The sequence below is a fragment of the Cydia splendana genome, chromosome 7 (genome assembly GCF_910591565.1).
Source record: "Cydia splendana chromosome 7, ilCydSple1.2, whole genome shotgun sequence".
Lineage (NCBI taxonomy): Eukaryota > Metazoa > Arthropoda > Insecta > Lepidoptera > Tortricidae > Cydia > Cydia splendana.
Genome location: NC_085966.1, coordinates 4115363 through 4136398, shown reverse-complemented (window position 1 = coordinate 4136398; position 21036 = coordinate 4115363). Strand labels below are relative to the sequence as shown.

General features: G+C 36.6%; 1 protein-coding gene across 1 annotated transcript in view; it reads left to right on the top strand.

Annotated features, from left to right (window-relative positions):
- The first annotated feature begins 6436 nt into the window (after positions 1-6436).
- Positions 6437-21036, top strand: part of LOC134792034 (uncharacterized) — a 35596-nt gene continuing 20996 nt past the window's right edge. The window contains exon 1 of the mRNA XM_063763157.1: positions 6437-6749. Within this exon, the coding sequence (XP_063619227.1) occupies positions 6744-6749 (6 nt within the window). The 5' untranslated portion in view covers positions 6437-6743. The remainder of the gene's footprint in view (positions 6750-21036) is intronic.

Genomic DNA, 21036 nt, shown 5'->3' with positions numbered 1-21036 from the left:
TATATTTTTAAATATTTCATTATTTTATTTCAAATTATGTAGTAAAATCATGCACATTTTAAATAAAAAATTGTAAAAATGTATCAATATTTTTATTTAAACCTTATTTCACAAAGGACTCTAATGCAAAAAATCCTTAAATAATCATAAAAAGCTTTTGCTATTAAATCTACACACAAATTATTAATAACCAAGTGTTAAGGATATTGTTAAATCCCCACTTTGAGGGAAATACCTATATACTGGCAACACATTTTTGTATATGTGTGTGTGTTGCTGAGCGTAAAACACGAGCCTCCCACGCACATATCGATTATGTTTCGGCTTCACTTTTGGCAGGTTAGCCGTATGGGGACTATCTGTCTATGCGTTATTAGTCTGAGCTTGGAAAATAAAATACTCTATAATGAAGAAACGTAATCACTATCTGCATACTTTTTAGTGAGAAATAAAAAATATGTAAAACTTCCATGAGATACCACGGGGAACAGGGTTAGCAGGGGTAAGATAATTATAGTAGGTACCTTCAATCTACATGCTTAACATACTACAAGGTCGGTGTTACATAATGATACTTAGCAGAAATTAACCGGTAACCAAGTAACATTGCTACATGCTTACACGATTAAAGATCGAATCGAATATATTACAAATAGACCAGGGACTACTAAATGAGGATATACTTTTACTACATTTACTAATATTCGTAGTTCAGTGAAAGTTGAGCCTAAGAGTCAGATGCTTTCTAAGGATGTCGAGGTTATTATGAGTTAAGTATTTAAATGAGTTCGATGATTTAACATAAATGATAATTTAACATTCGTAAACTATGTTTCATCTTAAGTGGATCCTAAGCATAATCTGGGATAGCAAGTAGGATTGCCTGATTGAGTAAGACCTTAGAACACATCAGAGAGGGAGAGAAACTTTATTTAAGGCGCTCTTATACTCGAGTTTTACGTTTTCAAGGGGGTGAAGCAGACGCGTGGTAGAACGGGCAGGCGGGCGGCCCGCGCGGCGCACCGCACCATTCCCGCGCAGCACGTCTACGTCCTTATTCTGACGACATCGGTATTCTGAATTGTCAGTTCCGGGATTTTTAGTTCGGCAATTAATATTGAATAAGATTTATTAGTAAATTCGAATTTTGATGAGTACTTAATGAAATTAAAAACCGGACAAGTGGGAGTCGGACTCGCCCACCGAGCCCACCGAGGGTTCCGTACTTTTTAGTATTTGTTGTTATAGCGGCAACAGAAATACGGTTCGTGAGATACAGCCTGGTGACAGACGGACGGACGAACGGGCGGACAGCGGAGTCTTACTAATAGGGTTCCGTTTTACCGTTTGGGTAGGGAACCCTAAACATGGTAGGTAAGACGGTGAGTGTACCTAAATAATTATTAATTATATACAATATGAGTGTATACTTGACTGATCATGTTTTTGTAAAAATCGATTTCGACTGGCAAAACATATTATTTTTTGGTTTTTTAACCTAATTAGACCCCGCTGAATCCGAAATTGCCGGTTGCTTGATCGAATTCTTGACTGGAAGTGAGATAGTTGATATTAAAGGTCCCTTGTTTTAGTTTTTCGTAAATAACTCTTAAACGGTGGCGCATAGCAAACAATTTTCTTAAACATAAGTAATCTGCATAAAATTGCCTACAAGAAAGATTCCGTACCATTTTTCGCTAGGATCAATATTCAAAGAGATATTAAGGCGGGAAAGTTAATTATAATCACTTTTTGAAGGTCTCTTTTTTTAAGTTTTTCGTAAATAACTCGTAAACGATGGCCAATATAAAAAAAAATTGTTAAACGTTAATAATCGACACAACATTTTCAATAAAAAAAGATTTAGTACATTTTTAGCAGGGATCAATATTTAAAAAGATAATAAAGAGGGAAAGTTAATTATAATAAATTCTAAGGTTCCTTGTTTTTATTTTTTCGTTAATAATTTGAAAAGTATGACTCATAGCAAAAACAAATTTTACACAAATAATAAACATAGAATTTCCTACAAGAAACATGTAGAACACTTTTCGCTAGGATCAATATTTAAAAAGACAAAGCATCCGGTAAGTCAATTATAATCAATTTTAAAGTCCCTTTTTAGTTTTTTGTAAATAACTCGTAAACAGTGTCCCATAGCAAAATAGGTTTTTATTAATAAATAATCTCCATAAAATTTTCTGCAAAAAACATCTGAACACTTTTCTCTAGGATCAATATGTGTAAACGGTGCCCACGTTGCAAAAAAATATTATACATAAATATTGAACATAAAATTGTCCACAAAAAAGGTTTTGTACACTTTTTCGCTACGATCAATATTTAATGAGGTATTAAAGGGGGTAAGTTAATTATAATCAATTTCCAGGTCCCTATAAACCTATTTTGCTATGGGACACCGTTTACGAGTTATTTACAAAAAACTAAAAAGGGACTTTAAAATTGATTGTAATTAACTTACCGGCTGCTTTGTCTTTTTAAGTATTGATCCTAGCGAAAAGTGCTTGTAGGAAATTTTATGTTTATTATTTATGTGTAAGATTTGTTTTTAACGAAAAAATAAAAACAAGGAACCTTAGAATTTATTATAATTAACTTTCCCTCTTTATTATCTTTTTAAATATTGATCCCTGCTGAAAATGTACTGACTCTTTTTTATTGAAAATTTTGTGTAGATTATTAATTTTTTACAACATTTTTTTAATATTGGCCACCGTTTACGAGTTATTTACGAAAAACTAAAAAAAAGGAACCTTTAATATCAAATATCTCACTTCCAGTCACGAATTCGATCAAGCAACCGGCAAATTCGGATTCAGCGGGGTCTAATTAGGTTAAAACACCCGGTTGCCAAAAAGTAATATGTTTTGCCAGTAGAAATCGATTTTTACAAAAATGTGACCAGTCTAAATTATTCAATTTGATTAATTTTATAGCCTTTTAAAATATGTTTACACAATTTATCAATCGTGACTGAATTCCGGATTGGTTAGATGGGTGTGTGCCTTTGCTGCCCAACTTGTTATAAAATGACAATATGACGGACGAATGTCTGAAATGTCACCGTATTTAAGAATTATTTTGCTTTTCTTCGTAAGTATGTTGAAAAACATTGTGTGTATAACATATTTGCATATTTATACTGTGATTACCCATTTTATGAAACGTCCGCTAAACTAGCACAGGTCCGACGCTGACAGTGGTCACGGGCGTACTGGCGTGAGGAATAGGCGCAAGGTATTGCCGCGTAGGGTGTAATTTAGTAGGCAAAATGTTGAATTCATCAAATGATGAATGAAAAAATTAACGTATCCATAAAAGGACAAGCAATAATGAAGATTTACTTAAAAGCTATCGACTGAAGTAAGTTTCATATACATTTTCGTCCTAGTACTTCTAACATAAGGAAATAAAGACAGTGTTAGGCATGTTTTCAACTTAAGATTCTATCGAGAAAATAATGAGCCGTCGTGTTTCTGACAAGCAATAACGTAGTTCAAGGACTGATGTTATACATACTAGAAAATAATGCATGATATCCTTGTAAAAGTCTGTAAATATGGTGACAAAAAAGTGCATTTTACTACACACCGCGCCTTAACACCACAAACATTATTGGTAGGTACATTCGAGGTCCATCAAACGTAGGCTTAAAGAGTTGGCAACACTTAACCCCCTGCCCTAGGTATCGCTTAAGTGACTTATACATAGACATCTGATCCTCAACACAAACCTGAACCCCTAGTGTTTTCATTCGAAAGCGTGACGTGCGTTCGCGTTTGCGTTGTCTATTTTTGTATAGGATTTTTTGGAATTAAAAATCCCATACAAAATGACACTTAACGCAAACGCGTACGCACGTCACGCTTTCGAATGAAATTTACACTATGGGTACTTGAGGGGTACAGATCGACTGATACCATAGTCTAATAAAACATGGTCTTCCCAGAGTGACACAAGTGTACTTCACAATAACATTGCCACTTTATATAGCGCTGTCGCATGATGACGTAGGCTTGTGTCAGTTACGTGACCACATAAAGACGGGAAGAGAGTACCTATCGGAGTATATTACTATACCATGGACTGATACCATTAACAAAGACTTGTCACATCAGACTGTTACATCACATTACAAGTTCGCCCTTGTACTACATTTATGTTCTCTCTGATGTACCTTGATTTCTCTATTTCGTACAATAAAGTACTTAGGTACTACGTAGGTACGTACTTACTTACTGTACCTACTCTTCTTGTTATTGTTTTGTATCGTAGTCATATTAACGTTACCATTGTCACTTACCCCCGTCACGGAACCATAAAAAAGACCCAGGCTACCGACCCCACTAATTACTAACCCAGCACTTTGTGGAAAGCGAGCACCGACCCGACGAGGAAGCTAATCACACCCTGCTGACGCAATGCCTAGGCCTAGGAAATCGATCTAGGAAGAGGAAAGATACAAGCCAGTTTCGATAAATCACAGGGTACTGTTGTTTCTTTATAAAATTATACAATTTTATAGGGGTTAGTATTATTATTTACTTCCGTAGGGTTTTTGAAATTCAACCCTGAAAAAAACCGAATTATGCGAGGATACAGTTATAGGAAATTATGTACTTAAAATCGTTCTAATCATGCTTCGGAGTTTTCATAGTACGTTAAGAGCTGTTTCCCACTGACGTCCAGTTTTTTGCGGGTACGGTTTTTGCAGGATCCCGTTTTCTGTAGTATGCATGCAGGATCTCGCAAACAGAATCCTCGTGTGAAAGTTACTATAAATATTAGCACCTATACTATACTATAATATTACTACTAAAACGGGATCCTGCAAAAATCCGTACCCGCAAAAAACTGGACGTTAGTGGTAAACAGCTCTTAGACAAGAGTGAAACTATAATTATGGAGTCGATTCAGTAATAATTATAGTCCTGTAATTAGTTTAGATATATAGCTCCAGTTTATAATACAAACGAAATAGAGGAAAAACAATTATTGTACGAAAAATTTAATCCGCTGTATTTTTTTAACTATGGTGTCTGAAGCTACATAAACTAAAGGACTAGCTATATTTAATTACACAAACGGGTCTACCGCGATATAATTTCATTGTTTTTACCTTTAATTCCGACGTTTCAGCTGAGTTGCACCAGCTGTGGTCACGGAAAGACTGACGTCCCAACAAATGTCAACGGAGATATTAATAAAACACCACTAAACTACCCGAAATTAGTTTATAAAAATGTTCGGGGTAGACAAAGAAATTGCAGCTACCCGTTAAAGTTTAATGTTTATTGTCCACGGCACGACACGCAACACTCACAGTATCCGTACACTGGTCCGAAGATATATCCGCTGGTTTCAACATTTGAATCACTGGTCCCCAAGTAGACGATAATTTGTACCCGTCCTCACGATTGAAATTTTTAGGGTGTTTTTTAATTTCAATCGCCTCTCTCACGATCCGCGGATAATAGTGTCGCTCGTTGGAGAGGACTTTGGGTTTATGTAGCTCAATCCAGTGATTCGTTCCTGTTGTCAGCAAGTGCTCAGCTATTGCGGATTTGTTTACATGGCGATTTTTAACAGCTGCTATGTGTTCCTTCACCCTCTCTTGAACGCTGCGCTTAGTTTGGCCAATGTACGCACTTCCACAACTGCATTCTATCTTGTAGACACCCGGATTCTGGTACGGAATGACATCCTTTGGGCTGCGTAAAAGACTTGCTACTTTAGATAACGGCGTGTATACAGTCTTAATGGAGAATTTCTTCAGTACTGATCCAACTTTGTCCGTTATCCCTTTCACATACGGCAAAAAGGCTGGTTGCCTACTAACCTCCGGATGTCTTTCTTTTTTTCTAGTCGTGCGTGGGATTTTCTGCAAGTACCCATTTCGGGTAGTTTAGTGGTGTTTTATTAATATCTCCGTTGACATTTGTTGGGACGTCAGTCTTTCCGTGACCACAGCTGGTGCAACTCAGCTGAAACGTCGGAATTAAAGGTAAAAACAATGAAATTATATCGCGGTAGACCCGTTTGTGTAATTAAATATGTGTACAAAACGCGAGAGTTTAAAGTGTTATAAAGGACTAGCTATACCTTATCCTATTGTAAGTACAAAGTATCAGAGCAATCTTGCCAGTCGTTGTATGGAGAACCGAGCTTGCTGGGGACTCTAAAGAGTGTTGCTGTACAAATGATTGCTATACTATAAAGTTTCTAAAACTAATACTAAATTGATGCACCTTAACGGAGGAATTACCGGTACAGTTTGGATTGCAGTTTATTTTAGTTAAGTATAATAAAATTGCAAAACAAACAAATAGGAACTATCAAGGCGTAAAGTTTAGTACAAACTTAGAAAATAAATTAACAAGCCCGCAATTAAAACAAACGATACCCAATTAAAAACCTACTTAGCGACCAATAAAATGATAGTTGCTAATACGGGCGACTGACCACCCTTCTCAGATAATCGCCGCTAATATCTTAGATTGTATGCCTAATCGGCGCGTGTGGGGGGCGTATAAAGACGAGCGTTGACCCATTTCAAACCTCATACGTCAAGTACGCGCGGACATGAACAGTATAGAACTAATTTGAAAATCGAATACTTTCTCGGCGGGATTCTGAATTTAAAATTTGATTTGTGCTAAAATGGATTAAGGTGGTGTGTGTGAAGTGTGTTTTTGACTGTAGTGACAGTTTAGATCTACATAATGAAGGTAAGGACCGTACGTTTGAAATTATTACACATTAGGAGATAATATCTTACACTACAAAAGGTGGACTAACTGTTATGAGGAATCTCTGCCAGTCAACCTTAAGGCAAAGCAGCTTTCAGCTAAAAACAAATTTGAATGGATCATCCATTATAAAGTAGAGTAAATAAAGCCTATATAATTAATTTATCCTTAACTTTATCATAATAGTCCACTTTTCCAGCCCTAAGGTCCACAAATGGCCAGTTAAAGGTGTTAAAGTATTACACTGATATTACAGATTACAGCGAGCTGCAAAATTCCATGGACATATTATAAAAATGCATTCATTCATAAAGTGGAAATTCATTCATGCAATTTTGCGGCTGAGTGTACAGTCACCTGCAATAATATGTTACTCTTCGAAGGCTCTTATGGTTCTACAAATAAGATCGTGTCAGATATTTTTAACCTGTACTGTAACCTGTACCTACATAAAATGCTTCGAAAACTTTTGTATGGAAAATGTAATATAATACTGTAAATGTAATGGTGTATGTAATGTTTGTATGTTATTTTGTTTTTCTGGAGCCTGAAATCAACTTTAAACGGAATTATTAATTTTAAATTAGCTACAAAAAGGGACTGAACTCTCGCCCTATACCCACACATAAGTATACTTTTAACACAATATGTGTTTAAATGCGATAAATAAATAAATATTAGGGGACATCTTACACAGATCAACCTAGCCCCAAACTAAGCAACGCTTGTACTGTGGGTGCTAGGCGACGATATACATACTTATATAGATAAATACATACTTATATACATAGAAAACACAGATAGAAAGTGAAATTGCAAAGATGGATGACCTTTTAATTAAGTAACAAGTTTGCCAATCCATTACCTCTTTAGACATCAGTACCATATAGGGCTTTTATTCAGTGGAAAGTTCGCATGCCACACGGATGGCAACTTTTTTTGCAGTAGGGTACGGTCATTAACTCATTAAAGATGTAATCTTAGCTCGTTTGCAACTTTGTATAATTTAAACGACACCTATGCTCCATAATTAATAGCCTTATCAGTTGCTGCCAGTTGTCAAGGGCCCACTGATTGCCATATCGCAGGACGATATCAGCCTGTCAGTTAAACGCAAAATTTGACAGCTCCAAACAACTGACAGGCTGATATCGTCCGGTGAACTGGTAATCTGTGGGCCCCTTCAAACAGCATGGTTTAAGGCCTGTGCACACCGGGTGCGTGTGCGTAGACGTGCACGTGCGCGTTGTAATATACAGTTCCTTATGGGAGACGACACACCGCTTACGTGACGTGTGCGTGCGCGGCACCAACATTTTACGCACACGCTGCCGATGTGGACTTGCCTTTAGGCTGTTGACTGCGGTATAATATTGTAACACTAGTTATCTTACAAACGGAAATAAATGTAATAAGTATACGATGAAGAAGTGACCAAGGCCTCCAGTCTCAGAGCTGGAATCGAACTAGCGTCCTCTGCTATCACGGCAGGTGCCTAAGAGTCGGTCACCCGGGCCACAACACACCCGTACACATAAAGATACCTTTGAGTTCAATTGGCGTAAAGGACATTTTGGCGAAAATGAGTTATATATACAGTTTTATCAGAATTCCAAGCGCTATCGTTCTGTTTAGTTAAAATTTCGATATCTCTTAAAAAGTGGCCTTTACGACCCAAATTTTTACTATGATTTTGCAAAAACAGCTTAGCTCAAGGGGCGTAAATGACCAGTTACAAATTAGATGTTCAAAGATATTATCGTAAAGGTTACCGCTAAATATAAATATTGTTGTAAATGACTTACATGTCATTTGTCGTCCTTTAAGCCCTTCATTTGTCTTAATGATTTTTCATATCGTATGGTCAAGATGGTCGTAAAGGACATATTTTACTATTGATATTATTGTACTTGCCCTTTACGACCCGCTCTAAAAATATTTTTTTATAAGTATAAGAAGCGAACAATGTTGTAAAGGACTTTTCTAATACTTGTGTCTTTTACTACCTCAAATTAGTTTCTAAACTCTAAATTTAAAACAAATAACATGGACGTAGCGGTGAATAATATCAAATAAATCGTTTTCTGGGACCTTTATTACTATAATGTAATGCTTGCCCTTAAATTTGAAAGCATGTACGCTAAGAGTTTTTTCCGCTGTTATCTTTGTTCATGGGCCTAAAGGTCTATAATGCCAAATAAATAAATCGTTTTATGGGTCCTTTACTACTAAAATGTAATGTAATGAAACCTCAGCTCAGTGTTTTTTCGCAACTATCATTGTTTTACTCGCAGTGGAATCTCTTATAGTCCTGCGACAACGTACTAACCTGTGCATAATTCACTCTGTACCTCTCCGACTCGCATTTCTTGTTGATTAGGAGAACGAGACAGGTGTATCAGCGACTGCCCATCGCCTCACTATCCCGATTCTCATTAGGCATGCAGCTTGATCAGCGCAGGCGCAGGGTTATGTTATGACTGTTTATTATCCGTCCCTGAGCGGTGGAAGTGGTTTTTTTTTTTTTTTAAATTTATTTGTGCGTAATTTAATTATTTGTGTCATTGCTTGAGCTCGGCTACAATAACTCGTTGAAAAAAAAATTCGTTTCAAGCACTTTACAAAAGTTTGAAACGTATCTGAACGAAGTGGTAATTAATACTTAATAAGCGAATCGGTTTTAATTAATTCATTCATTTACTTAATTATTTCATAATCGTTCTAACAAAATATATTTTTAAGTGTTTGAAATCAGAAATTAATGCAGCTATAGGTAACGGGGAATAAATAACACAGAAATCACTACTTGTGTAACTTGAATAGGAATTAATAGTGTTTTTCGATTAAATATCTTGATGTATCGTATTATGAAATAAGATATCTTGAAATATTGATACAGTATTATTACCTATTATAACTTACTGTATTGAATTATAGTCTTTGGACGTTTATTCACTAAGTAAACGTTCAAATGCTTGATATGCTAATTCTAATCATAGTTAGCGGATCTAATACTTCCCTTGTTATGATTAAAAGCTGTTATGTTATGATTGTTATAATATAGTGTTAAGCACTGGGACATTTACTTTATCTTCATTCCCGAATGTTAGCAACTTTCTGAGCATTGAATTATTTTTTATTATATAATTGGTTAAAAATATTGTGTTTTCTTTATTATTACTATGTTATCAGAAAAATATTAATAACAACTGTAATCGGGATATACATATTTAACTACCGTTTGATACATTTTTAACCTTCGTAACAGTAAACTATGCTGAAAACAGTTAACATGTGTACCGTGGGTGGTAACTAATACATCCCAAATTTGGAATAAAATAGTCTGATAACGTCCCTTACGACCCCTTACTAAACAAGATTCACTAAATTATCAAAAATTTCATGGGCGCAAAGGACATTGATACTGTTTTTGACCAATTTTAAAGTACATTAACTTCTTTCCTATTTAATTTATAGATATGAGTGCTAATTTAGGTTAAAGAGACTAACATTTTGAGTACTTTTCTAATACACATCAAAAATATAGCTCGATAAATAACAAAAATATATCAAAATTTAAAAAAAACTCGCAGTTTTTCGCTTCTCCTGAAAACTAGCATTTTGTCCTTTACGCCAATTGAACCCAAAGGTATCGATAAGGTACTTTCTGTTGACCTAGAACTATGAAATGTGTCCCTTAAATGGGTAAATCTATTCGACCCTCTCAGCAAATATCTATCTTATTACCTTTTCTTAATACTAAAATCGCATAATCTGACAGATGGATTTACCTGAGTTTGAAGTTAAGAGACTCAAATTTTCCAAGTAATATCGTCTTATTCTACAAATACAGGGAAAAATCTGAATTAAAAAAAGACGAGTCTGATTCGCACTTGTCCCGGTTTTTTATACAGTATGTATCAGAACAGAACGAAAGGCAAAGAAAGAGACCCATTAATGTTTAGGTCATACTGAGCGACTTTTACTATGGGACCAACCCCGAAAACGCGGAAAAAAAATTGGATGTTTCATACATTTTGCTGGTCTGATGTTGAAATTTCCTATGGGAGAGTCAATTTTTTTTCCGCGTTTTCGGGGTTGGTCCCATAGTAAAAGTTTCTCAGTATAACCTAAACATTATAGGGTCTCTTTCTTTGCCTTTCGTTCTGATACATACTGTATATTCTAAACGCTACTCTGAATCACTAAATGGCGCTATTAGATGACCTACTGAACTGCTGCTTATTTTTACTTAGGCGCGATTATGTGGTTTGATCTCAATTTGGTCTGCGGTCACAAAAATACTTATTTTAGCGATTAAAGAATTTAACTTTTTAGACAATTTGTCGAATTTCACTTTTGAAACGTCATTCCCTTTTGTATTTTTTGGAGAATTATAGAAAGCTTGCTTTGCTAGCTAACATTTTATTTCGGTTTTTAGTTTTAAATAGTAGGTAGTGTGTCTACTTGAATTAATACAACTTAATAGTGAATTTCATGTAATGTTACGACCAATTAAAACAATTTCGAATATAGCTCCAGTTGTTGATAAACATAAACGTTGCTTTCCGAAGTCAAGACCGATGAACGGCCTTGCCAAAACCGGTTGCATTTTGTATGCTAATACAATTTCACTACTATCTTATACCAGGACTACATTTTAATCCAAGCATTTCAAATAGCCTATTCCTTTCATTATCACTACTCCAATTTAGACTCTTAGCTCATAAACTAAGGTTCACTTTCGAATGTTATTAAGAATGTAAATGAGACGTTTTGAAAAGTCGATCCTTACAGGTGACGAGACGAGCTTAACTGCTAAAACAACGCACTTTAGATCTCTACCTTCAATACTAGACTTTGCGGGTACTGTAATAAAGTTTATTTTCAAATGGGTACAATAATAGACATGAGATCTTTTGAAAAGTTAGACGTTTTGAAATGACTGAGCGTAACTACGATAAAATAACGTAAGATAACCCGACATCTAGAAAGGTCTAGTTAGTTGTATAATTTTGCTGACTGCAGATAACTGGTAGTTTACTGCTAAATGGTTTCACTATAATTATTTTTAATTAAGTACCTACCTATTTATTAATTTACATAAACAATATTACTTTTTAATGTCATCTAAGTCTTATCTGAATGAAATATTTGTTCTATCTTATATGTACTTACCTTTAAACGAGCAATTCTTGTATAATATATAATATATTTAAATATTTCGGGGACCTCGGAAACGGCTGTAACGATTTCGATGAAATTTGCTATATGGGGGTTTTCGGGGGCGGAAAATTTATCTAGCTAGGTCCTATCTCTGGGAAAACACATAAAATAAGTAAGTACTTACACAGAATAAATAATAGTACTAGGTACAGAAGACTCACTCTAGGGTGGTTCACGTTTGTATTGGTAAAATTCAAACTCTAGCTAGAAGAAGCGGCACCCCCTCATTTTGTTACACTTATTATATTGACAAAACACGCCAAGTTTTATAATCTCATCTCAACTACAAGTACGGCTACCACCAGTTTTGACATTGACATAACGCTCACGTTTACGTAACTTACTTTCTATGCATCTCGCTCGTACTCGCATATGCGAGCAATAGTGCAAGCGAGATGTACAGAAAGTAAATTACGTAGACGTGAGCGTTATGTCAATGTTAAAACTGATGGTAGAGGCTAAGGGGGTGCTCAAACACTTTGAAATTTTTCAAAGTTGTATGAAATCCAAAAAAAAAATTATTATTTTTTCGATTTTTATGTGAGTAGTAGTTTTGACATTATTATAAAGTGTGATTTAAAAGTTATTAAGGAAATAAACATTTTTATTACTATTTTTATGATTTTTTTAGGTGAAATTCAAAAAATCTTACTTTTGAAAAATTATAGAAAATACAAATAAAAATGATTTTCTACTTTAAAACTTATAAATTACATGTGCAAATAGTGTTAAAACAGATACTTAAATAAAATTCTGAATAATAAATACTTTTTTTTGGGTTTCATGCAACATACAAAAGTTCAAAGTGTCTGAGCACCCCCTTGTAGTTGAGATAAAGTTACGAAACTTGGTGTATTTTATCAGCATAATAAGTGTAACAAAATAAGGGGGTGTCCCGTAGGAAAATAAAAAAAATGTTATTTGAACCACCCTAACTCACTCTCTAACAAAAGCTCGTCTGTTATGATCAGGACAGATATGGCGCTAGGTGGCGACAGCGCCACGCGCGGCTAGAGATGGGTAGTGAGTAAATACTCACGGGTAAATACCGAGTAAATACTCAGTATTTACTCAATATACCCGTATTTACTCGTTTATACCCAAATTGGTGGGTATAAACTATTTAGAGTGCTGAAAGGGGCATATAAATTTGAAATATAGGTGTATTTTGTAAGCCGCTACTGGATTAAGTACTCAAAATTGTAAGAAATGTATTTTTAAGATGGGCACTCCATACATGTAACTAATTGTCACAAAAAATTTTTTCATAAACCACCAGCGTGTTGCACATCATTAAATGGGTCTTTAAAAATAACTGGAATGTTTCTAAGAACATTTTTGGATAAATTGACTATTTTGGGAAAAAAACCGTTACGAAAGGCCAAAATAATGTTTATCTCTCTATAACTTTAGAACCAAAGTTCAGAAAAAATATGAAAACATATCAGGAGATTAGCCGTATAATAGAGTACAAAAAACAATATTTTGAACATCATCGGTTGAGCCATTTTTGAGTTTTATTTAAAAAAACCCTTAATAAAAGGTCGTAAGTGTCGCGTAAACACGCACTTTTGCGCGACATGCAGTTATCTAGAACATCGATAGAATTTAAGTACCATATTTTTAAAGGTATTTAACCTTCTTATTTAAAACAAAATTGTTAACTAGGCATTATCACAATTTGCCTCTCACTAATAATTACCTTTTTTTCCTAAATTAAGCGTCCTATATGCTTTTTATTTTATAAATATTGTTAATACATGTTAGCACTCTTCAATAAAAGACATTTTTTTTCTTAAATCTCACTTTTTGAATATTTTATAAGCAATCGTTTTTACCCACCTAAATGAGTAAATACGGGTATTTATCGGGTACTTTGAGTAAATACCGAGTTAATACTCAGTATTTACTCACCCCTACCCATCTCTACGCGCGGCTTATGGCTAGCCACCAAAATTGGTGTGGAACGGATGTACTTGTAGCTACCTGTAGCAAAGCGACGAACAGGCCTATTCGGACTTCGAGATAATCACAAGATCTTGAGACGATTTAGAGATCAACTAGATCTACACTAGATATCGACTAGATGTGACTTGGATATCTAAGTCATAACTTGTCGAAATCGTTCAAGAGGACCTCCAGAATCGCGGAAACGTCAAATTTGACATATCTATCTTACAAATATCTTTAAATTATCCGTATCGTAACTTGTTGAAGTCTAGTAGAAATCTAATTCATTTTCCGAATCGAGCCGGAAATCGCGGAGTGAGCCACGCCTGGTACTTATAATAATTTGAGAGTGCACTATTCGCCGACTGTCTTCACTTTGCTAAAAATATTGTATATGTACGGTACCTAGTCCTAGTATTTTTTGAAAAAAAATTATAATAATTTCCTCATGTCAAATAGGACCCTGTCCAAGCAACCATCAATAGCTGAGAAATGCACTCTGTTTACGTTGCATGTGAAATCTGGATCGACCGGTCCGATGGGACGAGTCTATCGACTGTTGGCAAAACAGAAACACGGCTCTTTACTGATCTAAAAGTGTAGTCGATACAATGTTGATTGCGATATGATGTCCGCGGCTTCGTTTGACTGCCAAGAAATGTATGTAGGACGTTTGAGTTTCCAAAACGTCCCGCTTGGCGCGCTGTTCAAAATACCATACAAAATGAGACAACGCAAACGGGTCATTCTCGCATTTCGTGCAAATCGGTATTATTTGCAATTTGCCAAAAATGTGATGGTGTTTTCGAATATCTGTTAATGCAAGGTTGTAACATAGGACCTAAAGTATATTGGCCCGCCATGAACAATTCTAAAAAGGTGGTTATTTTCTTTATATTTACAATTAACCCCCACTATTTTCATTCCTCTCTGCATGTAACGCGTGAAGTTAAACTTTGACCTCCATTTGAACCTTAAGATACTAAAAATAGAAAACTTGTTGTTGGTTCAGTAAACAAGTAATTTAGTTATGTTTTATATCCTATAATATTATACGCTAAGAAATTAACAATAAAACTATACAGCCTTATAAGTGATGGTCCAAGCAATTTCTTCATTACCGACGCGAGAAATGGATTAGCTATATTTTGCTATATAGCAAGGGTATATAGCACTTCCCGCGGATACAACACATTGTTCGTCAGTCAGTTGGCCGCGTGCTACCACAGCGGTCGTCCGTATGTTGCTTTTGACGAAAATACCTACGTTCTCTCGTGTCGGGAAGGAGTGTGGTTCAGATAAATCTTCATCGCCATCTAGTGATTTATACAGTAAGTACCAATTGTACATTATTAAAATTATACCTAATTGATGTGTTTTAGGGTTGCCTTTCGTGTGGCTTATTCTGCGAAATCAAGGTCTGATATCAACCGACCTAGGCGACGAAAACTTCCAAAACTTCATTCATATCTGTTTCATTCATTTCTTTTCCTTCCAATATTGCCAGGGAAGGTAATGAACGAATTTAGAAGGTAATGATAATGTATATGAGGCAGTGCATTTAATGGAAAGAGGGTTAAGTTATTATAAATAGAATGTTGGTATAAGCATTTAAAACTATGTAATAATATATAGGGGAGCCCAACTGGTGATTTTTTGGATTTAACTAGAGCGCAGTAGATTAACATAATCTGCCGCTCTATATATAATACCAGACCGCACTCGAGGACTGTGCTGAGAAATTTGACACGTTACTAAGAGACTAAGTGAGTTGGAATCATCTGATACCTGTCGACGATAAGGTAGAGAACGGGGCAAATGTTTGGAATAAAGGGCAGAAACTACAGAAACATAAACACAGGCCGATAAGCAATAATAGTGCCTCCGCCGTCAAAAGCGACAATTCCCAATCCGTGCGTGATAAATCTCAGAAAACTGATACCAGCAGTAAAAAGCGGTGTAAAATCCCTCTCAGGGCGGTGGACCATCGCAAGTTCATCCATCTGTGGAATATAGCTTGAGGATCGGAGGACATACGGGCATATCTGCTGTTATTCATGGTGCACTGTCGATGAACTTAAGCTCAAAGGGGACTCCAAGACTTTCAAAATAGGAGTACCCTTGACAATGTATGAATCCTGTTTATTTCCAACTATGTAGCCCGATAATCGTGGTCATTTCGTAAATCCAACGTCAATGGGAGTCAGACAAAAACCAACCAGTAATACTTAGTTCGGAATCCTGATTTGAAACCTTCACTGGATCGAATTTACCAAAATGTAAGGGGTCTTAACACCAAAGTAAGTTTTTCGGGCTTCTATGCTGTTGGTCCAGACTACTTAGGTACCTGCATAAGGGGTCTTAACACCAAAGTAAGTTTTTCGGGCTTCTATACTGTTGGTCCAGACTACTTAGGTACCTGCATATATCTTAAAGGGGTGTTTAGAGCATTTGAATGGTCCAATACACTCCATGCTTAATCTGGTACCTACTCTCCACAAGTACATATCATCACCATTGGAAGATTTCACGGGTAAGACCGATCCCAAAGTCAAGGTATTCTTTTCTTTCAGCTTTAGCAAAGCTGTTTGAGTCCATACTCCATGGCACGTTGTCGAAACAAGTGAAACCATTATTCCTGTGCAACACTCAGCATGGTTTCAGAGTGAAACGGTCTGTGAAAACTAACCTGACCTTGGTTGACAGTGACACCATCTCAGAGCATCTGGATATGGGTATCCTGATAGACGTCCTGTATTATGATTTCCGAAAAGCCTTCAATCGTGTGGGTAACGATGTATTCCTACACAAACTAGACGCTATTGGGTTCAATCCACATTTGCTTAACATTTTTGCCAGTTATCTGCGTGATAAACCGCAGCACGTAACGACCAGCATGGCCACTTCGTACCAGATCCGTACCATACTCGTTCTGGTGACAGCCAAGATTCAATCTTGGGGCCTTTCCTATTTGGATTAATGGTCAATGACCTGCCCTCGATTATCCATAACGCTCGTTGTCTACTCTACGCCGACGATCTTAAATTGGTATATTGAGTTGAGAAGGAGGAGGATTGTAAGTTGCTGCAGGAGGATGTTTCATCATCTCTGTTCCAATGGAGTCGGGGTAACAAACTGACTTTCAATGCGGCTAAGTGTCAAGTGTGTAGTTTTAATCAAGCCCTATTTCCTACACATGCTCAAGAGTCGTCTCAGTAAAGGATCTTGCGGTCATATTCGATACGCGGCTAACATTTCACGACCATATCAAAGCACTTGGTACTGTAGCTTCAGTAGATTAGGCTTTGTCACTCGCATTGTCAGAGAATTCTATGACCCTTGCCCCATAAAAGTTTTTTACAATGTTCTGGTCAGAAGCAAGTTGGAGGCGTCAGCATTAGCCTGGATCCCTTACGAGTCAACGTACATTCTACTATTGGAAAAGGTCCAAAAGAATTTCCTTAGCTTTACCTAAAAATATTTATTTTAGGAACCCTGGGCTTCATTTCTTTGGAGGTGAGGCACAACTTAAGCCTACTACTTTTAGCTTGTTGGGCTTTTCGTGGAGACTCTGGCTGCCTTGAACTAGTAGAGAGGCTTGTAAGACTTTTTGTACCGGACATTAGAAATATAACCCTTAGGCTTCTCCTGGTGCATCTCCTGTTAACTCATGAGTGCTTGAGATTTTGCGAGTTTATGGAGCTACGGTGGATGGATTGGCAGTCGAGTGTATTTGGATGTTAATTTTAAATTAAAGTATGTAGTTTCTCAGTGTGTTGGTGACAAGACTGATGTAGTGCTGTGTAATCATTAAATAAATAAACAATACGAAATACGTCTTCAATCACGTAAATTATGCTTGACAATCGCTACAAGCTAGGTGGTAAATCATAAGTCGCGATTGTCAAGCCGGAGTATTTGTTAAGTCGGCTTGATCGTCTGCACAGGGCATAAGACACGTGATTTTAATGTTGTTCATTATATTAATGGTGTTAATTTTCATTAACTAAAGTTTTTTTATTGCGATTTCATAAGTTTGTTTCATTACCCTCCACTGATAAAATTACCATCCATGCCCATTTCATTACCAGCGCGTAGTTCATTACCACCAGTCTTATTAAATGAAAAGGAATAAGGTTACGAAGGTGCCTTTAGCATAAAAGTGTCAATAAATGAATCCACAATGCATCAAAACCCAAAAATTTACCATTTAAAAGAAAATTTACAAATCGAGAGAACATCACCGATTTGCACGAAATGAGAGAACGACCCAAACGCGTACGTCCGTCACGCTATCGAATGAAATTATTGCAAAAATTTCCTTAGCTTCTTCTTCTTTTTCCTACCGTTTGTCCCTTATTGCCACGTTTCATGGGAGCCTAGGGTCCGCTTGGCAACTAAACCATAGGTACACTAGGTACTACATTAGTTTTTACGAAAGCAACTGCCATCTGACCTTTCAACCCAGAGGGGAAACTAGGTCTTATTGGGATTAGTCAGGTTCCTCACGATGTTTTCCTTCACCGAAAAGCGACTGGTAAATAGCAAATGACATAGGTATCGTACATAAAAAAAAAATATTATAGGGACATTCTTACACAAATTGACCAAGTCCCACGGTAAGCTCAAGAAGGCTTGTGTTGTGGGTACTCAGACAACGATATAAATATATAAAATATACAAATACTTAAATACATAGAAAACATCCATGACTCAGGAACAAATATATGTGCTCATCACACAAATAAATGCCCTTACCGGGATTCGAACCCAGGACCATCGGCTTCGCAGGCAGGGTCACTACTCACTAGGCCAGACCGGTCGTCAAAAGTACATAATTTCCGAGTACGAGCTAGACGATATACTTTACAAACTGACCAACGCATGCAATTGTATTGCAGCTATTACCGGCGCATCACAATGCACCTGTTATCATCCCGAGCGATAAACAGCACGTTACACGTTAACGGTGTCCGCACTCTACTTATCTGGGGGCCTAGCCAGCATGCCAATCGTTTGCGAAACGCTAACGTCCCTCTGCCGCACTTATATGGAAGAGTGGTAGAGATACATCATCGTTTCGTTCGCTACGACGCAAGTGATTGGTATCTTGGCTAGGCGCTTGGACTGCTCATATACTACGCTTGCCATGCGTCGTCTGGGATAACCAATATAAAATGCGATTACGATCACATATGGTTTGCCTTTTTTACCCCTAGGACAAAATCCCCAGTGGGACGGAATAGTTAGCCAAACTATCGTAAATTACAGAATATAATAAGATGGAATAGAATAGAGAGGGTTTATTCGTGGCAAAATAAAGAAGGAAACAACACGTCACACAACTTAGCATATAAGCCACGAAATGGTCTCGACTCAACATGGTGCTAGAAGGTGACCAAAAGGTCAAATTATGCTGGACTTAGGTTCAGAATCGAGTAAAAATGTTTTATGAACGGTAACTGCGGATCGCCATCGATATGCAACTGTGAGTAGTAATCAGGCTAGCCTAGTAATGGAACTCAACATTATAAGCGGATGTTATTTGAACCTGCAATTTACCGAGGGTAATAATTTTACATTAGTTAGGGTATGTTATTGGGTACCTTGTCCGCCATAGGTACATAGGTACGCTTTTTTTTTAAGATTGGTTCCAGAATCATAAGAACAGCCAAAAAATATCCAAGTACTTGGACAATTACGGGTGGATTTGTGTGCTCTCGGGTGGATTTGTGTGCTCTTGTAGAGGCACAGCTAGCCTGCATATGTAACCTCAAGCTAAAGCACCCTCATCAGCATTATCATCATATCAGCCTTTTGTAACCACTGGTGAGCATAGAGCATAGGCCTCTCTTCGAGTACGCCACTCGTCCCGGTCCTGAACTCATTTCATCCAGATCTTATCCCCCAATCTTACTAACTCCTTTCATCCGAAAACGGCCAACATTTCGTTAACATTTTCGGTCTATCTGCCATCACACTGCCTGTCATCATGTCATGTCCCGCCCAACTCCATTTTACCTCTTCCCACCTCAATTTTGCCACAGCCCAGCCACAGACCAAAAAATGTAGACTGCTCCCGTAATAATGATGCTGCATTCTCCAAAGATTGTCCCTTCAGGACTTTTCGCCCCATTGCATAATCTGCTCTAAACTAAACTTTGAAGTTCAAATGTGCAGCCACAAAGTTTCTTAAGCCATGATTAGAGTAGTCAACGACCCTCCTAAATAATGAATGCTATGAATTCACGCATCGCATGCCGCACGCCTACGATTATATGCAAGAAAAAGTGATTACCCGACGAGCTAAAATAAAACGTTATTAAGTTGCATTCTGATTATTACATCGCTGGATTAATTGATGTTCATTAGGAGGAACACAACGTTCAAGCATTAATTAAAAATGTAGACTCTATGTAGCAAAAAACGCGCATAATTTCTTGTTCTTTTCTCATTTCAGGTGCCAAATGCATATACCTACATATTTATTACTTAATCTTATTACTTATACATTTGAACGAGCAATTCTTGTAAATTTATTTATATATATTTCGGGGATCCCGGAAACAGCTCTAATCTAACGATTTCGATGAAATTTATGGGGGTTGACGGGGGCGATAAATCGATCTAGCTAGGTCTTATCTTTGGGAAAACGCGCATTTTTGAGTTTTTATATGTTTTGTCTCCCACATATTAAATATACCATACCTACTAATATTACTAATCGTATGCAACAACGAAATATACCTAGGAGTAGGTTATTGCAAACATTTTTGATTTCGAACTTATGACTGAAAGTTTATACCTTCTCCATAAATATGTAATATACCCCACCCGCAGCATTGAATCTTCGCATTCATCCCATTATTCTCATTCAGTCCCATCTCCCATCCCATTCCGATTACACTAGGCGGGTTTGGGTACAAGCAAGGTACTGATATTTGAAAAACCCTTCCCTTTTTAATTAACTTGGTAAAAGTACGCGTAATGCACGGTCAAGATATCGTACTAAAACAAATAACTAAAGGTAAAACCTTATCTATGAAAAATATTACCGTTTCTCTCGCCCAAGTATTTAATTGTTGAAGAT